General features: G+C 46.8%; 1 protein-coding gene across 1 annotated transcript in view; it reads right to left on the bottom strand.

Moving 5' to 3' along the window:
* LOC138498459 (fibrocystin-L-like) overlaps positions 1 to 21,466 on the bottom strand; it is a 1,772,245-nt gene that overhangs the window by 1,393,862 nt on the left and 356,917 nt on the right. The window contains exon 12 of the mRNA XM_069622209.1: positions 6,740 to 6,850. Within this exon, the coding sequence (XP_069478310.1) occupies positions 6,740 to 6,850 (111 nt within the window). The remainder of the gene's footprint in view (positions 1 to 6,739; positions 6,851 to 21,466) is intronic.

Genomic DNA, 21,466 nt, shown 5'->3' with positions numbered 1-21,466 from the left:
CTTCGCTCTGGATTGCTTACAGTTTTCATCGCTTTCCACATGCACACCGACATGAAATGTCCATATCTTCTGCATTTTGAACATTCTATGTTCCTTGCCGGGCATTCTCTGCTGTTGGCCAAGTGGCTTGTACTGGTGCACCTGTGGCACTTCAACAGTTCGCGTTTCACTGCTACGTCATTTCTGGCTTTGCGTTGTCCTTTTTCCCTTCTGCCTTTGGATTGTACCCACTGTATTTCAGGTGATTGCGCAGCAACTCCCCACTCTTTGCACCTGCAAGACGTCTCTTCTACCGCTCTCGCAATCTGGATTGCTTTATCCAACACTATTTCTTTCTCAAGAATAAATTTGTCTTGTACCTTTCTGTTTTTCGTGTGGACTATGAGCATGCCGCAGATTCTTTCCTCTGACGTTGCTCCAAATGCGCACAAGACAGCCAATTCTCTTAGCTTGACTACGTAGTCGTCCACAGGTTCTGTCGGTTATTGCTTCCTGCCGTAAAATCTGATTCTGTGTAGTACCACATTTTCTTTACACCAGAATCTCTTGGCCATTCTCTTTTTTGCCTCTTGATAGATGTCATCACCGTCTCCTGTCAGGTTTCTGGGTTCAGGCCTGCAAAAGTTCTTTGCCCTTCCACGCCTAGCGCATTTAGTAACATGGCCTTCTTGCGCCCCACTCGATAGCCTGTTCCACCCATCGCTTCCAGGTAAGTTTGAAATAAAGTCTCTCATTGGAGCCATGGAATAGCTGGCTTGCCTGGGACTTGCAGGAACGATGGTGGTGGCATTGCTCCTTGCATTGTGGAGCAGCTGGGCCGATCCAGTCCTCATCGCCAATTATGTAGTGGCCCTTAAATGATCACAACAGGCCCGAAGGTCTAGTTAGCGTGCTTTTGTTATTTCTTCACACGTAAAACTTTCCTTATGTAATAATCACCTTTCATCATACATTGCAGCATCTATTTATGTGGTTTATGTAGTCCTGCTGGTAGTTCTTGTACTCAGGTGAGTAAAGGACTTTGGGCAGGAGGTTGCAGGGGAGAGTGTATAGCAAGCTGCCACTCCATGGCTTGCCACGCTCAGAATGTCCTAGCTGCTATTCCCACGGGACCTCCTCTGGGACCTGCATAAGGTTCTTTACTCTACAGTACTTTGCACTTTATATGAATTTTAGAGTACTCTAATTGAATATAGTTACATGTCAGAGGCACTTTGTATTTAAATCTGAGACTATTGCGGCAGTACGCTATAGAAGTAATATCTGAATTGCCTTCACAGCATTATACACCTCAAAATATGTGAGAATATGTCCGATCCACTATGATTGCATTTGCATTTACTTAATTGGAAATACAATACAAGTTAAGGATTGAATTTATTGACTGAGCTGTGCATAGCGCAGGGAACCAAATAAAATGATATGTAACCATGTGTTTCCAAATGTTTAAAGATGGTGCTTTGCAATAGCATTACAAGGACCATAACTGCGGATGAAGGACTATGTTTTGTATTTATGTATTCACAGACGAAACGGTGCACATTCTGACGAAGCCCAGGTCTGGGTGAAAAGTGTGTTGTATTTTTCCTTTTATATCCACCTTTGAAGCCGAATAAAACATGTATTTTGGATAACTGGAAGACTGATTTATGTGGTGGAGTGCCAACTCTCTGTGTGAGCTTGGTGAGCCCTGCTTGTTATGGGGCACCAGATTCGGCTGGGCCCCCTCCTGCATTATCGATCTGGGTGGACACAGCAGACAGTGAGTTGGTTTTTCAAACTGGCGCATGGCAAGATAACTTTATCTTGCTGACAATTGTGATCTGTCAGTGGGGGATGTTGGATACTGAGGCTGTGCCTCATTACTCCAATGTTTGCCCCAACATCAAGGGACTAAGCTGATAGAATTTAGATTTTCCCTACTATCGTAACAGAAAGTCATAATTCTATTAAAGACACTGTAAAGACTGGAGGGGGGTTTCTGTACTCCTGCTCTCTATATGGCAGAGTAGAGGCACAGAGCACCCCACCAAGATTCTGTATATGGTAACGTTGGACGAGCAATCAAGGCTTAAGGCTTAAGCTCTCACAAGGTGATGTAGGCTGGTTCTTAAGTGCAGTGTTGTCCCCAAGCACCCGCAAAGGAATGTCCACACACTATGTTAATGAAAACACAGTCCTTTATATAAATAGGCACAAGTTATGTACACAATCACAATAACACACTTTGTGCTCAAGTTAATCTAAAATGGTAAATATATACAGTTTCTATGTGGTACCACAATTACTCTTTGATTCCATTAAAATACATCAACTGTACTCAGTTAAAATGTCATACAAATCAGTTAATAAAGTGAACCAACAATAGACATAGGAGGAGAGCAGGTTGGTTAAACAATAGGCAGAATACTGGCCCCTACCCAAGACACAGTGCTGTGTGAGGATCCCCCCACCTGGGCAACCTGTAAATAAAGATATAATACAAGCACAGTCCATATATTGTTTAGATGAGTCTTATTTCCTTCTAAATAGTTCTACCACTCCGATGTACCTGGAATAGCAGAGTTCGACGTCGGGTCGTTGACAATCCTTTTGAGCAGACTCCCTTTAAAGCAGGAGCCACGGATCGTAGAGATCCCACGAAGAAAAGGGTGAACAAAGGGGTTGAGGCAGCAGCTTCGGTCCTGGCGGTGCTCATTGATGATCGGTCGTGGATGTCCTGCGAAGATGAGGCATGCAGTGCTCCTCGGCGACGGTAGTTCGTTGCCTCAAAGAGTTACTGAAGAACTTTGGCCCAGCATGGCCGTCGAGTTGTCAGCGTCTTTGTAGTCTTCGGGTGGCAGGAAACCCACAGGTGGATTCTCCTCGGTTCGTCGGCAGCCTTGACTTTTCTCCGGTGGGGCAAAGTGGTCATCGGTGATAAGCAAGGGTGTCCTTGTTTCAAAGTGTTCTTAAGCAAGGGAGAACTGCGGCTCCGGCGGCGATGGTGATGGACTTCAATGTCCGGGCTCTTCGCTTTGTGATTCCGCTGCGGTCCCTGTCTCCGGTTGGCAGCCTTTCGAGGACTGACTTCCAGGGCGCTTTTGGCGAAGGTTAGCTTGTGCACGATGGTCCCTCGTAGCGTGGGAAGAGGTCTCCTAGCCAGGTCCTCTCTTGGATCAGTTCTTGAAGGCACAGCAGTTTTCAGATTGCATCGATAGGAACAGAGGTTCACCTTCCAGCTCGGCTTTGAGAGAAGCATCAACTTCCGCTTCTGAACAATTTCCATCAGTGTGAGGTCCCCAGATATGCTGTTTGGCCTCTCATTCACTCTGCTGGGTCACACTCAGGCAACCAAACATCCAGAAGGGCATTCATGCAGGCAGGCAGCCAATCAGGCTCACAGTGCATTCAGGCCATTCTCCTCCCTCCAGACCCTCACAACAAGGAATGTGTATTGGGACAAGTACCCAGCCATTCAGCACTCCACACTGCATTCATTCCAGTTTCGGGCAGGGCTGTCTCAGTCTTTATGTCACATACCAGAAAATAGGCATCTATAACATGAAGTGCATATTGGTCATACACTCCATTCACCCAGACCCTACCACAAGGGTGTACCCACAACATACAGTCATTGGGAAGGCTCCAGCCAGTCTGGCCTGGACTTCCCCACAATACCATATATGGGACATCCACCCGACAGACTGTCAGGGGGTAGGGACAGAGTCAGGGCTTCCCAGGACTTTGGGCAAAACAAGGTAACAGGCAATAGAAAGCAAGAGGCCACAGGGGCCATCTTGTCTTCTATCAGGAATCAATTTATTCCAATGGCAGGGCCTGGGTATCCCAAAATGGAGGATACTCAGAGCACCTCTCAAATTCAGCATGGAGCTGCCATCAGCCCATACCCTGCTCTGCGGGCCACACACAGGTGCCCAAAAACATACACTAGGAGTACAGGGCTGTACTCTCACCAATGGGTGCCATAAGGGTATCCCAAGGGTCTGTACACCAAACTAAAAAGAGGAAGAGCTGCACTGCCAGGAGTCCCACATGGGCTCCTGTGCAGGACATAACACATAACACACATGATAAAAGGACTACAGGACAAGGGACAAGGACATGGAGGCCCTGTCCCTCCACTGCATTTCCAGCATCACAGACAGAGAGATGAAGGATTATCCCACCCAGGCAATCACTCTCCCAGCGTTTGGCTTTCAATCAATATTAGTATGTCTTGTTCTTCATGCAGCTGCAGAGCTCTAGTAAGTGGGCTTGTGAGGTGGCTGGATAAGCTTGTTAGTTATGCAGTGTTTACCGGTTGCGACCCCAGTTCGAGTTGGTGGCAGCGGAAGAAAGAGGAAGTGTTCCAGCCAGACAGGGATGGTCTAGCCTCAGATGGAGCAGGTTGGATGGACTGTTTTTTATCCAATCAAGTTAAAACTACAAGAAGTATATATATTTCTGGATGTTATCATTTTTTTACTTGTATTGCTTTGTTTTAGAGTTGTTTTCAAAGCTGCTCGAGAAGTAAAGAGTCGAGTTGAGCATAATCCTTTTCCTCTGTGTCTTTAATAGAGTTATGACTTTCTGTTACGATAGTAGGGAACATCTGGGCCAGGAAAATTTTAATTCCCGAACAGGCTATATTATTTGAAGGGCAAAATTAAGCTGTTCAGTGCAGTGAAACTGCCCAAAGTGTGATGCTCAATATGTGTATGTCCTGTCCTGCACTTGGTTCCTTCTGGCAAATAGTGTTAATTTCTCTATCTAATATTGTGGATATGTCTTTAGTACCTGAGCCTGCCTCCAGACTTCTGGGTAATGTGGCTGGTGTGCTTGTTGCAAAGTGCAGGTTGCTTAATCTTGGCTTCTTGATAGCCACGTCTTGTATCCTCAAAAATGGTTGTTGAAACATACCCCTATGGAGGACGCATGTGGGACTTGCTCTCTGCCCTCAATAATGTGCGGCATATGCTTCTTTGTAGTCTCCTAAGAGCAGACTGAGATATATGAACGGTACCGCAAAGAAGAGACAAACCAGTACGCGGGTTACTCAAGAGCTGCTAGAGGCCTTGGAAAAGCAAGGGGTGAAAGCACAAGCTGGAATGAGAGGTTCTGAGACCCTCTGAGGAGACTGCAAGTCGGGGACCCCCACCCATATGTAAGTCAAAGTACAAGAGGGACTGGGACACCAAGAATAACCAAGAGAGAGACAGAGAGAAAAGAATGATATGTTTGTCAGGAGAGTGAACCAAGCAGATATGATAATGAACTGTGAGTCTATGACCCGCACCCATATGAGAGACAAAAGTCTAAAGTAATGAAGAATAAGAGGGTCTGGGACCCTGTGAGAGAAAGAAAGGCCTCCATGAGAGGACAGTGGCTTGTCAGGAGAGTGAACCAAGCCGTTTTGAATATTGTGAGTCTGGGAACAAGGGGTCAAGAACCCTAGAACTAAAAAGGATTAATTAGAAGGAATTCTACACTTGGTGGGGAGTGTGCTAAGTTGGTGGGATAAAGAACTGTGAATCTGAGAAGCATATCCTTGTGAAGTGATTATTGGCATTTACCCAAAAGGATATGGGGCTCAGAAGCGCAAAAGGAAGGAAAGTAGAACAAGAAGCAGTCTAGGGGAAAAGAGTACGATCTTAACCTTGGAATCTTATATTTCTTAATATTGTTTATTTCATCAGATTTGATTACCAAAGAGACTGGGACATTTCCTGTTGGCTGGAACTACCTTGAACACTTTACTTTGAAAAGAGATCATCCTTGCACAGTTTATTTAAGTTAATAATGTTAGGGACAGGGGTGGGCTTTGAGACACGGCAGTGATGGACTTTTTTGTTTTGGACATCCTGACCATTTCACTAGTTTTCTTTGAGGCAGGGAAACCCCTGTTAGCTCTAGGGACAGAGGAATTTCCCAATCCATTCTTGATCAATAAAAGTTGCACCCAAAAATATGGCACCATTGTGTCTGAGCCTTATTTCTGCACCCTAAAACTATATAGGGCCTCATTTTCAGTTAGGCGGAAATTTGGCAGTAAATCCACCAATAAATTGCCCTAAGGAATTACTGTTACCGCCACTTGATCAGGCGGAATTTCCACCTGATTACAAGTGGTGCTGGTGATGTAATTCCCCATTTATTTCCGGTCCATTGGTCCAAATGGGGCTTTTTTGCGGAATTACTGCAGCAGAATTAAAGCTGGAGTAATTCCGCCAATTCTGCCGATTTTTCAGTGTTGAGAGGGAAGATTTACCTCTAGGGTTTTCCTGGAGGTAAGTCCTCCACTCAAAACCCAACCTCATAATTTGGTGTAGTGGTAAAATTGGTAGTAACCCAGTTACCGCCAATTTCACCACTTCCCGCCTAACTCGTAATGAGGCTGAAAGTTCTAATGTTTCTTAATCAAATAATGCAAACTGGTCATGACAGAGAAAATTGATGCATTACTTGGTTTGTTGCAAAACATCAACACAACAAACCATCAAACTAAATTGTTTATAGCAGACAGAGCAGGCTGTGATAAACAAGAAGTGGTGCAGCCAGGCAAGCGTTGTTCTGTCTTGCTCTCTTTTTTCTATAACTTTTTTATTTCATGATTTTGCTTCAATTCAAAGGTAATACAAGAACTCTGCATTTTATAGGTCTCTGAGTGTACTAAAATGTTCAATTACTGATCTACAACATGCTTTGGTGAATGAGCCTTGGGTTCAAAATTTCATGCCATGCTCAAAGGTGTACTTACCTCCAACAAGTACTAAAGCTGGCGAGTCTGTCTGATCAAAGAAGTTTCCGGTAACTGTTAGTATGGTACCACCTTCAACACTCCCTTCAGAAGGTGAAACTCCAGTGATCTCTGGGAAAAACACAATGAAATTGCAAATGTGAATGTAGAATAGCTAAGTGGATTACTTCCTGACAAATCAGATCAAGAGTTAAAGGTATTTTCCGCAGAATAGCGCGTGTAAAAAAAGGAGAAAACTGTTCTTGATTCACTGTTTACACTTCGAAATCAGAGAATCCTACATAAAGACGATTCTCACAGACAGTCTTCTTTTCATATAATAAAATGATTTTTAGATATGCACGGATCACTAGTGGCAGTATAAAAGATAATGGTGTCCCAGCCAATATGGTTATTTCAATCATGTGTGGGAAGGTAGAAAGACTGTGGCTTCCCGTGGAATAAGAAATACAATGTTACGAAATGAAACTGTTAAGTCATTTAAACCTAGGGGGTTTCCTAAATCAATGCCATATTTCTTACTATCTCGCTCTACAATGTTGATGCACTGAGGTATTGTTTAACTTATCTACCATCTTCACCAAGGACAGGGTTCCAAGGATATTACTCTGCTTTAATTGGAATATGGACCAAGGGTTTTCGATTGGAGCAGGTAACATATTTGCCAAGTTGTTCCTCTGGTTAGGTACCTGTCTTGGTACGTACTTGGAATCAAAGATGGCGGATTGCCACCAAAATAGAAGATATCTAAATATTTGTGAGTTTTTAGGACAAAGAGTTTTTCAGTAGAACAAAATGTGCACAAGCTGATAAACTGCCTTGTGGTACTGCCTTGTGATACTTTATGTCCATTCCCTTTTTTTAATGAGTGTCCTTTTCAAAAAAAGGCAACACACTTTTTCCCAATGTTTGTTAGCATCATAAAGCATGTGTTGGGGAGAGCACAACCCCAAGGGTGGAGCAGAATCTCCACATCTGCAGTGGTGGACATTTTGCAGGATTTGGGATAGATGAAGAACGTATATTTCAATTTTTACACTTTGGGAGGTCGGTACCCACAGCCTTCATCGCAAATCTTCAAAAACCTACATTTTATTATTTTCTGTCCAATCGTTTTGCTGCCAACTTCTCTCTGCTTTTCCTGTTCCGACTGTAGCCTTGATGTTATCTTTGATCCCTCTCTATCCTTTCAGACACACATGCCAAATCTCTGTTTGTACCTGCCCTTTGCAACTTTTTAATCTTTGCCCAGTATGTCCTTTTTTCTCATGCTCATTAATTCTTATGTTTTCTCTTCTTGATTGCAGCTCTTCTCCTTCACAACGTCAGCCCTCCATTTTTATTGATCTCACTCCTTTATCTTCACTCTATCACTCAAATTCCACAATGCTTGTGTGCTTCCCTCTGCTGGATCTTCTTTTCAATTTCTGCACCAATATTCTTCCCCCTGTTTTGCGTTTAAAAGAGTGTATGGTCTTTCCACTTCCTTTCTCCCCTCACTTATAACACCTGTCTGCTTTCTTCCCTTCTCCTCACAGTTTTTACTCTTTGGCCAAGACCTGCTTTGCTCCTGCTCTCTTTGCTGTTCTCTTTTGCCACTTGCCACCAAGATGTGGAATTCCAATCTTTGCTCGTCTCACTTTGCTTAGTTTTTCAGTTTTGGCTATAATTGGGAACTTCTTGTTTTTTTATTTTTTTTTATTTATAGTTGTATTTAGTTTAAAATTCTAAACTTTTACAACATTTAGATATAATGCAAAGATATATATCATCCCAAGATTCCAAACATACATAATATTGTCTCATAGAAAGTGGAAAGAAATGCACATTCATAGGTACGATGTGTAAAACGTTTTCTTAGAACCCATCTAAAAACATTGTCCTAGTAGACAGATAGTCCACATAAAAACTAGACATACATACATAGGAGATCGCACAGTGTATAGCGTATTGTGCAAATAGCAAGATATTTTACAAACAATAAAAATGTAATAAAATATAAGCAAGTTATCGTCAGTGCGATCGTTAAAAATACTCCACATACGAGTATATGTTTTTAAAACAAACAAAAAACAACATTAATACGAACAGAAGAATGTGCATTCTGCCTTTTACAAATATAACCAGGATGATCATCAAAAAAAGCATGACAGGTTAGAAAACACACAGGTCTATCATTATCGCATGACATGAGAATTCTTAAAATGCTTTTAAGATTTTGTTGTACTTTAACATTTACATACCTTATTTCCATGTAAATTCCAGGTATTGTATTCTGTGTGTTATATGTATCAGTTGCATAATGAACTCTTCAACATGTGGTATAAGAGCGTTAACAAAGGGAATTTAGGGCCCTTGAGATCCTGCATCAATCGAAACCACCTGCTATCAGTAGGTTGTGCACACCTACTCCAGAAGTAAATTGTACTCAACAGGCTACCCTTGCAAATGAGTTGCAAAGGAGGCCTGCTGAATCGTACTAAAGTTGGCTTTTAGGGCCAGTGCCTCATTAATGTGAGAAAGTAGCCGCGTTAGTGCCAACATAATTTTTAGATTAATACCAGTCATACAGCGTGCCCACAAAGATTCACGTGACAAGGGGGAATCCCCAATACATTCTTGGCCAAACGCAGAGATTCTATAATGGTTGACATATACACAAAAGATCACCAAATGTTTTCGCGTTTCTAGCTGATGATAGAATTGCAAAATCTGCACTGCTCTAAAGTCAAATGTGATTGCATATGTGGCCAATGTTTCATTTCTTCATAAATCAACATCTGGTTGAGCTTAAATCTTAAGTAGGTCTCACATGCCTTGTTAGACGGAAAGCGTAAGAGATAAAGCTGACGTGGATATCTTTTGAGAATAGAAATTGCATTCTCTTTATAACATGTATATTTACTCAAGGAGTCCACTGTTCGACACCAATCAGAATCAAAATGTTATTTTTGTACATGTCCAGGTCTTAAAAGTAGATCATCCAGCAATAAACCTATTTCTGTAAGCTGGTTTTCCATGTTCAATAAATATGTAGCAATAGAAGGAGGTTGTCCTACTTCTAACATTGTATGGAATTCCTCATAGAGAGAATTTGAAAGGGGAGCATTCATTTTGCTGTAGTTATTTAAAAGCCTCCACTGAAATCGTACCGAAAGGGAAACCAGTCCCAATTCATGTTGCGTTATATGGCATTAGGAAGAGAGTTTGCCAGATTCAGACACTGCTTCCAAATTCTACCTTGGAGTTGATCCAAGAAGAGGTGAATTTTAGTTAAGCATATATCTAGGCCTTACAGAATTATAGGTTTTAATAGGTAGAATTCGAAGAGCGGCCCCATTGTGAATTTACATAATTTTTTATACATGATTCTCATTTGACAGATCATTTGACAGATTAAAGGTTTAGCTTTGGAGTTAAGAGTAGCTCTCCACATCACCATAGATTGTACGTCAGTAAAATTGTAACCCAAGAAACGGACAACCTGTGCACGTGGTATAGGGAGTTCATTGATGGACCACGTATAAGAGACCACTTTTCGTTTTAGATTATTAAAAATAACGATCCTTAACTTTTTTGCATTGGATATTAAGTTTAAATCATTTGCATACTGTGCAAATAGATAAAGGTTTGCCTAAAGGCCAAAGGGAGTGCTATCAAATAATAGGATGTCGTCAGTGAATGCCAACCAGTTAAGAGTTAGACTTCTGAGTCTCACAGGGAAAGAAACTGCTGAGTCCCAGATTTTATCCATATCAGACAAGTAGAGGTTAAAGAGGGTCACTGCTAAATTGCAACCCTGTTTAACCCTGACATGGGTCGGATTGGGTTCAGTAAGCGCTTCCTGTTCGTTAATTCTACTCATGTAACTTGTGTTGGTATGCCGTTTCAGAATTAGACTAATGAGCTGCAAGGAAAACCAAAGGCCGCCATCTTGTTCCAAAGAATATTGCAGATAATACAATCAAAAGTAGACTAGAGGTCCAACGATGCCATGTAAACCGGCCCCATATTCGCAATTATATGACTTTGTAAATTGTGGGCCAATATGGTTGCATTTATGCATTTAAGATTGTTCCCATTTGCTTTCAGAAGCCAACTTGGTAGCGTGATAGCATTTTTTTCTTACAGATGTAGGTCTCAATTTCATTCAAAATAAATATTACAAAGATTTTGCTGATGCATCAAGTAACGAAATGGGGCGAAAGTTGGCCGGATCGGCAGGGTCAGCTTTTTTATAAATCTGCACAATTATGGCGGTGCACCATGTAGCGGGAAGTGTGTCAGTGGAAAATATAGGGCCTCATTACGAGGCTGGTGGTAATACAGGCACGGCTGCCGCCAGTATTTATTTCTTTCCGGTGCCCAGAAATGGCCAATTACCGGGTCATTACGGCCTTGCCGGACCCGGTATTTGCTCATTGCTGGGTGCTGGAAAAAATTCTTCTCCATTCCCATTTAAGCCCCATAGGGCTGAATGGGAATAGGGAGGTCGGATGCACCGGCACAGTTTATAACAGTGCCGGTGCATCCGAAATGCTGTGCTCGCGGGTGCCTTTCATTCCGCCAGGTCAGTCCTGGCAGAATGAAAGGAACCCGCGAGCACAACTCGGAGTTTGCCAGTCCAGATACACCGATGCCGGCATGATTATCGGTACCGTTGTATCCGGACTGGCAAGCTCGTAATGAGGCCCACATTGTCAAATTAAATTTTTAGAATGTGGGCCCACAGCCTAGGATCTTGTTTCAATACACAATGGGGGATGTCGTCAGGGCAAGCAGCTTTCGAGTGATTCAGTTGTGAAATTGCCCATTGAATGTCTATGAGAGACCATGGGCAGACTCCGAGAGGGCTCGTCAAACTCTGATTAAGTGAAACATATGTGAACTCCCCAGGGATCTTAAATGTATTGGTAATGTAGGAGGTCCATAAATCACCTGAAATGGAAGTTTGAAAAGCACCAGTAGTAGAAGACGTATTTCTTCTATCAGCCCAAACAGATCGTCTATTGTTCTTGCATAGGTCACCTAGAATTTTTGGATTGTCATAAGCTTATACAAGGTGTTTTATTGCTTTCGTTCTGTTCCTGTATGCATTTACAGTCTTTTTCTTTTCCGGGGTGAACGCTTCCATGGATAAATTAGCACGTTTAAGGGCTCTTAACTGAGAGTTTGTTTCCTTCTTTAAGTGATATATTTGTCGATTAAATAAACGAGTATGAGTCATTTTTGTGGTTTTATGTTTTTTGTAAAGTCGGGAAAGCATTTCCTGAATTAGTCGCACATTATAATTTTCTAAAGGTTGTAGTGTTTTCTGTTTTACGTATGAATGCGTTTCAGAGGTATATACCTTCTGAATCATAGAATTCAGCTTCTTGGATAACAAAGGATTCCAGCAAATGGATAATGCACAAAGGTCCATCTCAATATATGCAACGTTTTTATTTAAATGAAAAAGATAATATAGTATGGTTATGTAAAGAGATATAATTAGGTGGCCACCAAGCCCCGGGTCAATAGTCAGTTGTGGAGTGCAGACTTGTCTTATGTTTGTGGAAACTACAGAAAAGTCTGTGGGCCTCATTAGGACTCTGGCGCTAAACCATGGTGCTATTAGCACCATGGTCCATGCCGGAGTCCGCCATGGCGGAGTGGGGAATTACCACCCCATTCCGAGGTTGGTGGGGCGGTAATTCCCCCTTTCTCCATGGCCCTTCTCCATTCCCATTTTTGCCCCATAGGGCTCAATGGGAATGGGGAAGGCGCTAATTACGGTACTGCAAATTGCGGTACCGTAATTAGCACCAAGGTCCCTTTGCGAGTCCCTACTTTAACGGCTGGTAAAACCAGTCATTAAGGTCGGGTCCCGCAAAGGGACCTCGTAATTAGGCGCTTAGCCTTTTACGGCGCCGTTAAACACTTAGCGCCTGGGTCATAATGAGGCCTTATGTGTGAGTTCTTCTCCCCATTCTGCCAAGTGAAGGGAAGATCATTCAAAACATTTTCAAGAAAAAGTAGATCCTTTGGGCAAAAACTCTACTCACGTTCCACCTCTTTTAATAGAGCTGGATTGACTGCCATAATAAAAAGTATATGCTTGATTTGTCAATTCAGTGGAACATACCGAATTAAAATCACTGCCAAAGAAAATCTTGTAGTTGGAATTGTGGATGAATGCTTCTTCAGGTAGTGTGTCGAGAGTTGCAAAGATTTGGCCAATAGATTGTTGAGCAGGATTCCAGTATAGAGAGATTAAAAGAACAATGGTATTGTCCACATGGGGCAGAATAAGTTCTACAGCTAGAATATCATCTTGCGTTTTAACTATTCTGGATGAAAATTGCATGTTATTGTTAAGAAGGATGGCTACACAACCATACGGCCTACCAAAAGGGCCAATTTTAGCTGGAACAGAGTATGTAGTGTAGCCATTAATATGAAAAATATTAAGGTTCATGGTTTCTTGGGAAAATAAAATCAAAAAGTCTGAGGCAGATGATCTAGTATTGAGCCAAGATGGCAAATTATTGAATCCACAAGAGTTCCATTACCTTATTATGAAATTAAAGTTGCTACGACAATTTGGGATCTTTTTTAAGTCTCAAACTTTTTGCCAATGCTTCGAGGCATGAAAGGTCTTTTATTACTTTGGCAAGCATTACCAGGTGTGCCATAAAAGACTCATCAGGGATATCGGCTGGTGGGAAGTTTTTTAAAACATCCACCAAGGGAGTGTGGTCTGGCTCTAACTAAGCAATAAATTAATTAGCTTCATTGTTTGAAAGAAATACAAAAGGAGATAAGCCCAACTGTATTAGATCTGCACGATAATCCCAGACTAATTTAGCAATGTTTGCAGAATGAAAATGAGTAATCATTCGATGATTGATTGTGTTATTGAGGGTTAGCCAATCAAGATCAGCTGAGTTAAGAATTCTCAGATGTGGTATATCATGAAAGGCGTGTAAAATAAATGCTCTGTTTATTCTCTTGTTGCCATTAATCGCTGGGGGCCTCATTACACGGTAGGCGGTAACCATGGCGCTACTAGCGCCATGGTTGCTGCCGGCATTTTACCGTGTCTGCCTTGGTTGATGGCAGAATTACCGCCCTACTCCAAGGTGAGCGGGGGCGATAATTCCCCATTCACTAAGGCACTTCCCCATTCCCATTTTTGCCCCCATAGGGCATAATGGGAATGGGGAAGGTGCTAATTACGGTACTGCAAATTGCGGTACTGTAATTAGCTCCAAGGTCCCTTTGCGCACCCTACTTTAACGGCTGGTAAAACCAGCCGTTAAGGTCGGTTCCCGCAAAGGGAACTCGTAGTAAGGCGGTAAGGGTTTACCGGTACCGGTACCCTTACCGGTACCGGTAAACCCTTACAGCCTAAAATGTAATGAGGCTCTGGGTCACTTACCGAACTAATGGTGTTTATAGTTTCTGAGGTGAATTTAATTACAGTATTTTTAGGTCGATTGGCAGAATCAATGTTTCACCCACGTGCTGTCTGAGGATATGTCTCAAGACTGTTTCGAACAGGAGCAGTGGTCGCATCAGGGATGGTATCAACAGCAGGGAGAATAGTATCCGCTATCTGAGGAGGAGTCACCAAACCATTTCGAACAGAAACGGTGGCCGCATCAGGGACAGCTCCAACCGCAGGGTGAGTAGTATCAATGGTATTGATTGCATTAGAAGCAGCACTTGGCCTGGAGTTATTAGGTAGAGCAACTAGAATCCACACATGGGACGGTGAGTTCTGCACAGATTTGGATGATACCCCATTCGTCTTTCGATTAGAGCCAACCGTTTTTATTGATGTAATCGGAAAAAATTACTACAATTGGGTCTGCTTAGTGGGAAGCGTAAGTGGAAAAACCAGGCGTGCATTCAAGTTAGATTTATCAGAAGGTGGAAGTGTGTTTCCAGGGATAGAGCCCTAACAAGTATTCAGGGACTTAACTGGCTTCATGATAAATGTGTATGAGTGATTTCCAGTATCGATATTTTTTTTATTTGAATTTATAGGATTGGCTTTTTTAAGGGCAGGAATCTTTCCCACAGAAATGGAAGGTGTTATTTTTACTTGAAGTGCAATGCGACGTTCATCTCTTAGTTGGTTTAGATCAAGTATTATGTCTTCATTAGACAAATTCTAAAGATTTTTTAGGTTTGAGCTGTGCGCTTTCATTTTAGGTGTGGTTTGATTTTTTAAGAGCCTGGGCCCTTTGAATTTTTTTAAGAGCTAATCTTTTTATGGCCCGATTTTGTAGCCGTCTAGCTTTGCGAGGCAGATACCGATTGGACGATGAAGCTCCCTCAGAGTCACCATTGAGCTCCTTACCTGTTCCACTTAACCCGTTAATAAAACCTCTTGGTCAATAAGATTTGTAAGTGCTATACTTCTCCAGCATGGGGTCTGGCATGGATTCACATGCTCATGAATATTCCCCGTCGTCAGGCTGGGAATCCTCGGTAAAGAAAAAATCAGTATCAGTTTCGTTTCTGATCTGTCCTTTCGTAGTAGTAACCAATCACTGATCTCTGCGTCATACTGACCACAGCCAATGACTGCCCTCTACCTAAGCCCCGCCTCTGGCAGCCATATTCAGATTTTTACTACACGTTCAAGTGTTGGGATCCTTGTGCTATTGCTCTCGAGCGTTAGCGCTATTTTTTCACGTTTTTTCTCAAAAAATTTCTCTTTTTTCGGTCAAAAGAGCCTCAAGCTCCACCGTTTCTTCATCCGATCAACCGGGACCTGTGTCGGATTCGTCTACGCCCCTCAAGGGTGAAGATTTCGTCGAGCCACGCTTTTGGAGGACTCCAGAAGTTTCTCAGGCCCATCTCGGACATGGCCCAGGAGAAGGGAAGCTCGACGCCCGGAAAGCTGTTCAGGGTCTGCCCTGGATGCCAGCTTCAGAATGTCTTTAAGGAGGACGAACACTCCCTTTGCCTTTACTGCCTACATGAGGACAAGACGCACGTGGAGAAGGACTGTGCGTTTTGCGGCAATATGTCGGAGCGGACCATGAAGGACCGCCATCAACGTCTCGCCAACTGGCTGGAAGGAAAGAGCCCGTCAGGCGAGAAGAAGAAGAAGAAGTCCGAGCGGTCTTCTAAGACCTTTGAGGGCGCCCCGGTGACGGGGGTCCAACGAAGGCCAAGCACCGCGAGTCCGCTGGCACCGGGAGCGCCGAACGGTCGGGCTCTACGGGCGCCAGGCAGGGCGCCTCCTCCCCGGCACCATCAACCACGAGCCAACGCTCTGGCTCGGTTAAGAGGAAGGCCGAGCAGCCGGCGAAGCTCCTGCAGAGACCCCGGTCGAGCTCGAAGGCCCCATCGGAGGGAGAGCGAGGCGGTGACCCTCCCCCCAAGGAGAAGGCGGTGAGTGCACCTAAGGTGGTGAAAGCCTTAATCCATCCGGCCAAGGCCTCTATCGAGACAGTCACGGCGGTCCTGGCTCAGCCTGTGGAGGCTACACCAGTGGTGGCGACCTCGGGGCCCAGAGTCTCCCTGCCACCGCGGAGGGAGTCCTCTTTCATGCCCATCAACAGGACCCCCGTGAAACCTCCGATGGAGAAGAAAAAGGGGGGGCAGGAGGTTGTCGTGGATTCGGCCTCAACCTCTGAGGAAGAGCTGATCGAAGTCTTAAGCCACGGCGTTGGCGTGGAAGAAGACCAGCCCGTCGGGAGGGACCCCGACGTAGGAGATGACGAGAACGTCAAGGGTGCCGACGGGGCTCCTGACCGCCCGTCGGACTCCCCTCAACCAGTGCCGCAAGACAACTCGGCGGCCATTTTGTTGGCTATACAGTCCTATACTCGGAGATAAGGACGAGACTGCTGTTACCACCAACGGAGGAACCGCTCCCGACGGGGAACCGGAGCCAGGCCCTTCTGGGAGCCCTCCCCCTAAGAGAAGAAGGATTCATCCTCCACCTCCTTTTCAGCCATCGCGACCTGTCCAGCCCTCCTCCCCGTCCACCACACGTGGGGATGATACGGGGACTGACACGGCCGTGACGGGTACAGACGACGAGGTTTACGACGAGGATCTCCCGTCGTCACCTCCCTCCCGGGCTTCCCCGCCCGACGAGATTGGATCGTTTCACTCCATGATCGCCAGGGCATCCGAGCTTTTCCAGCTCTGCCCGGAAGAGAAGAAGAAGGAAGGTTTCCTTTATCAACGGCGCGAGGCCAAGAGGAAGACGGTCCTCGCTGTACCTCTTCTGGACGATATTTGGGATGAGGGCCTCGCCCTCCTCAAGAACCCATCCACAACGCCGGCTAGAAGGGATCGGTACGAGAAGAAGTACCGGGTCCCGGACGCGGCCCCCTTGTGCCTTCGGGCACAGCCGACCCCGGACTCGGTCGTCTCCGCGGCGGCCAGGAAGAAAGTGGGGGAGGGGCGCGGCCTCTACGTCGACCTCCCCACCTGACGGCGAGGGAAAGAAATTAGACACTATGGGACGCAGAGTCATCTCGTCGGCAGCGACGACGATTAAGGCGGCCAACGCCTTGGCTATCGTAGCCCGTTACGACAGGGAGTTGTGGTACAGACTGGCCCCCCTGCTGGACTTCCTACCAGACGACAAGAGGGCGGAAGCCCTAGAGATCTTGCAGGAAGGAGAGGTGGCGTCGGACCACACCATTATGATTGCGACAGACATCGCTGACACTGGATTTCGCCAGTTGGGCAACGGCGTGTGCCTTAGGCGGCGTGGATGGCCCAAGGCTACTGACTTCCGTCAGGACGTGCAGACCAGAGTCTTGGACATGCCGTTCGACGGAAACAACCTGTTTGGGAAAACAGTGGACGATTCCCTTCAAGCCATCAAGGCGGACACGGAGACGGCCCGGGCTCTTGGGGTTCTCCAGCAACAGCGGCAGCCCTTTCGGAGCGGCGGAGGCAAACAGGGTGCCTCCAAAGGTTCCAGCGGCGGATTTTCCACCTACCGTCAAGCGGCCCGTTCGTCGTCACAGGAAGCTTACAGGGGACGAGACAAGTCAGGCGGACCCCGCTGTCGTCGCCAAGGAGGACAAGGCGGCAAAGCCTCGTCGAAGCAGGACTGAACCGGCCGTGGGGTCGGGCCCCCACCGAAGCACCCCGGTGGGAGGCTGGCTGGCGAGCTTCGTCAGCGTGTGGGAGTCCATCTCCACCGACCGTTGGGTGCTGGACGCCCTAACTCGGGGTCGCGGCTCGAGTTTCTAAAGAGGTGCCCGCGCGTCCCCCCTGTGGCCAGGAAAGAACATCACGTCCCTCAACTTCTCTTGGAGGTAAAGGCGATGCTCAAGAATGGCGCCATCGAGCTCGTCCCAAAGAGGCTTCGGGACTCCGGAGTTTACTCAAGATACTTCCTCGTCAAGAAGAAGATGGGAGGATGGCGTCCCATCCTGGACCTACAACAACTGAACAAATTCATCAAGGCACAGAAGATCCGGATGGTCACCCTCCAACACGTCCTGGGTCAACTGGAGGAGGGCGATTTCCTGTCGTCGTTGGATTTGGAGGATGCCTACTTCCATATTCCCATCCTAAAGGGACACCGAAAGTTTCTCAGGTTCGTGGTCCAAGGGCGTCGCTACCAGTTCAGAGCCCTTCCATTTGGATTGAGGTCGGCACCCAGGGTGTTCACCAAGTGCCTCGCACCGGTGGCGGCGCAGCTGCGCCGAGAGGGGATCCACGTCTACCCCTACCTGGACGACTGGCTCATCAGAGCAAAGACGAAGGAGCTCGCCGTGGAGCACACGGCAAGGACCGTCCAACTACTCACGGACCTGGGATTCTCCATAAACTACGCCAAGTCCCACCTGGTGCCCGAGCAAGACGCACTGTTTCTGGGAGCGAAGCTCGACACAGTGTCGCTTCTGGCCTCTCCGTGGAGAAAAGGACGAGGGCCATCTTGGGCAAGGTGCAGCGGATGCTGGTTGCGGACGCGGCCAGGGTGAGGTCCATCAAGTCCCTCCTCGGAATGATGTCTTCTTGCATTTATCTCATCCGCCTGTGCAGGCTCCGGATGCGCCCGTTGCAGGAGTTCCTGGACGCGCGCTGGATCCAGACGACGGGCAGCTTCGAGGAGAGGATCACACTCGACGAGAGTTTCCGACGAGCGATCCGGTGGTGGGGCACCCGCGCGCATCTGACGGCGGGCATGGACTTCCAGACCCCCGGCCACCAGGAGACAGTGACCACTGATGCCTCCCTGGAGGGGTGGGGAGCGCACACCGAAAATCTGCACGCGAGAGGCCTTTGGATTCCGACGGAGAAGTCCCTCCATATCAACGTCCTGGAACTCCATGCAGTGTTTTGGGCCCTCAGGTCCTTTCTTCCGTCCCTCAAGGGCAAGGTGGTGAGGATCTTCACCGACAACACCACCACCATGTTCTACATCAGGAAGCAGGGCGGAACCAGGTCCCCAGCCCTGTCCAAGGAGGCGCAGGATCTATGGCATTGGGCTGTCGCCCAAGGGATGTTTCTGGTGCCGTTTCATCTGGCAGGGATAAAAAACACCATTGCCGACTCGCTCAGCAGAGAGCTGCACTCGTGCCACGAGTGGAAACTACGACAGGATCTAGTGGACCGCCTCTTCCGACGGTGGGGCACACCCCAGATCGATCTGTTCGCGACGGCGACGAACTCCAAGTGCCGGAGGTTCGCCAGCAGGTTTCCCCAGCCGAGGAGCATGGGCAATGCTTTCTCGTTCCCCTGGGAGGGCCTGTTTCTATATGCGTTCCCTCCATTGCCATTGCTGATCCGGCTCGTCAACCAGCTCAAGAGGTCACGGTGCAGGATGATCCTCGTCGCACCTGCGTGGCCGAGGCAGATATGGTTCCCGGACCTTCTGGACTTTTCAGCGTCCCCGTCAATCAAGCTGCCAGTGGACGCGGATCTTCTCTCCAGGGAAGGAGGTGCCATCCTCCATCACGACCCGAAGTCGCTGAACTTGCAGGCCTGGCTCCTGCAGCGTTAGAGTTTGGAGGATACGACATACCGGCCGACTGCAGAGAGGTTCTTGCAAAGGCCAGGGCGTCCTCAACTCTTAAATGCTATGGACACAAATGGAAGAGGTTCTCTGTCTGGTGCCACGCACAGAAGATTAACCCTCTACGGATTACGGCTCCACAGGTACTGCCGTACCTTCTGATGCTGGCCAAGGCTGGACTGGGTCACGCGTCCATCAAGATTCATCTTGCTGCGATCTCCCGATACACCAGAACCACGGGGCGGACGTCTTTGTGGTCTCATCGTCTGGTGAAAGAATTCATGAATGGACTGTTCAGATCGTTCCCGCCGGTGAAGGCTCCGGCCCCGGCGTGGGAGCTCAACGTGGTGCTGACCAAGCTCATGGGACCTCCGTTCGAGCCTCTGCACTCGGCTCCGTTGAAGTTCTTGTCGTGGAAAACAGCGTTTCTTGTGGCCATCACCTCCGCACGAAGGGTGGGAGAGATCCAGGCCCTTTCCTGCAAGCCCCCGTACTTGACTTTTCGCGACACAAGAGTAGTGCTCAGGACGCACCCCTCCTTCATGCCCAAGGTACCGTCGGACTTCCACCTCAACAAACCCTTGGTGTTGCCTGTTTTCTTCCCGTCGCCTTCGTCGCCGGCCGAAAGGACTTTGCACTCGCTGGATGTGGCTAGAGCGCTGAAGTTTTACGTGGACCGCACAAAGTGTTTTCGGAAGACGTCACAACTTTTTGTGAACTTTGGACCTGTCAATCAGGGGAAGGCTCTCTCAAAGGCCTCCATTTCCAGATGGCTCTCTGGCTGTATCATGTACTGTCATCGGTTGGCAAACCGACCGCAGCCTGGCCGTCCGAGAGCCCATTCCACCAGAGCGATCGCAGCTACCACGGCGTTCCTATCTGGTGTGCCCTTGCTGGACATCTGCAGGGCTGCTACATGGAGGTCGACGCACACCTTCACGAAATTCTACTGCGTCAATCGGGATTCCAGGGAGGAGTCCAGGGTCAGCCAAGCAGTGCTGCGCAATCTGTTCGCCTAAGGTGAGCCTGGTGAGGAGGTAAGAATTGCTTAATGTTGAGTTTGATGTAATGCTTAATGTTGAGCCTTTGCCACCTCCCGTGGTTGTGCATGTGTGTACTGCTATGTATTCTTTATTCATGAGCATGTGAATCCATGCCAGACCCCATGCTGGAGAAGGAACAAGTTACTTACCTGTAACTGTTGTTCTCCAGCATGGGTCTGGCATGGATTCACATGCGAACCCTCCCGCCTACCCCTCTGCGGCTCTTCACTTGGTCATACTGCCACTTCACGTGCTACCAAATCTGAAGATGGCTGCCAGAGGCGGGGCTTAGGTAGAGGGCAGTCATTGGCTGTGGTCAGTATGACGCAGAGATCAGTGATTGGTTACTACTACGAAAGGACAGATCAGAAACGAAACTGATACTGATTTTTTCTTTACCAAGGATTCCCAGCCTGACGACGGGGAATATTCATGAGCATGTGAATCCATGCCAGACCCATGCTGGAGAACAACAGTTACAGGTAAGTAACTTGTTCCAAGTGGATGGAGCAGCCCTGTCTACCGTCGAGCCATTTTGCAACTCGCCATTTGGGGTGTGCATAAAGTTTGAAGCCTTCTCTGTTTCTATTTTGTTTCCCAATCTCGCAAATATTCTGAGATTTAGTTAAAACATTGTGCCATAAATCCCTCATTTCGTTATGCTGTGTCGCTCCCGGATCAGATGTGGAAGCCATG

The sequence above is a fragment of the Ambystoma mexicanum genome, chromosome 5q (assembly GCF_040938575.1).
Source record: "Ambystoma mexicanum isolate Mex_15411 chromosome 5q, UKY_AmexF1_1, whole genome shotgun sequence".
NCBI classification, from domain to species: Eukaryota; Metazoa; Chordata; class Amphibia; order Caudata; family Ambystomatidae; genus Ambystoma; species Ambystoma mexicanum.
Note: the sequence above shows the minus strand (reverse complement) of the source record. Positions and strands in the feature narration are given on the sequence as shown.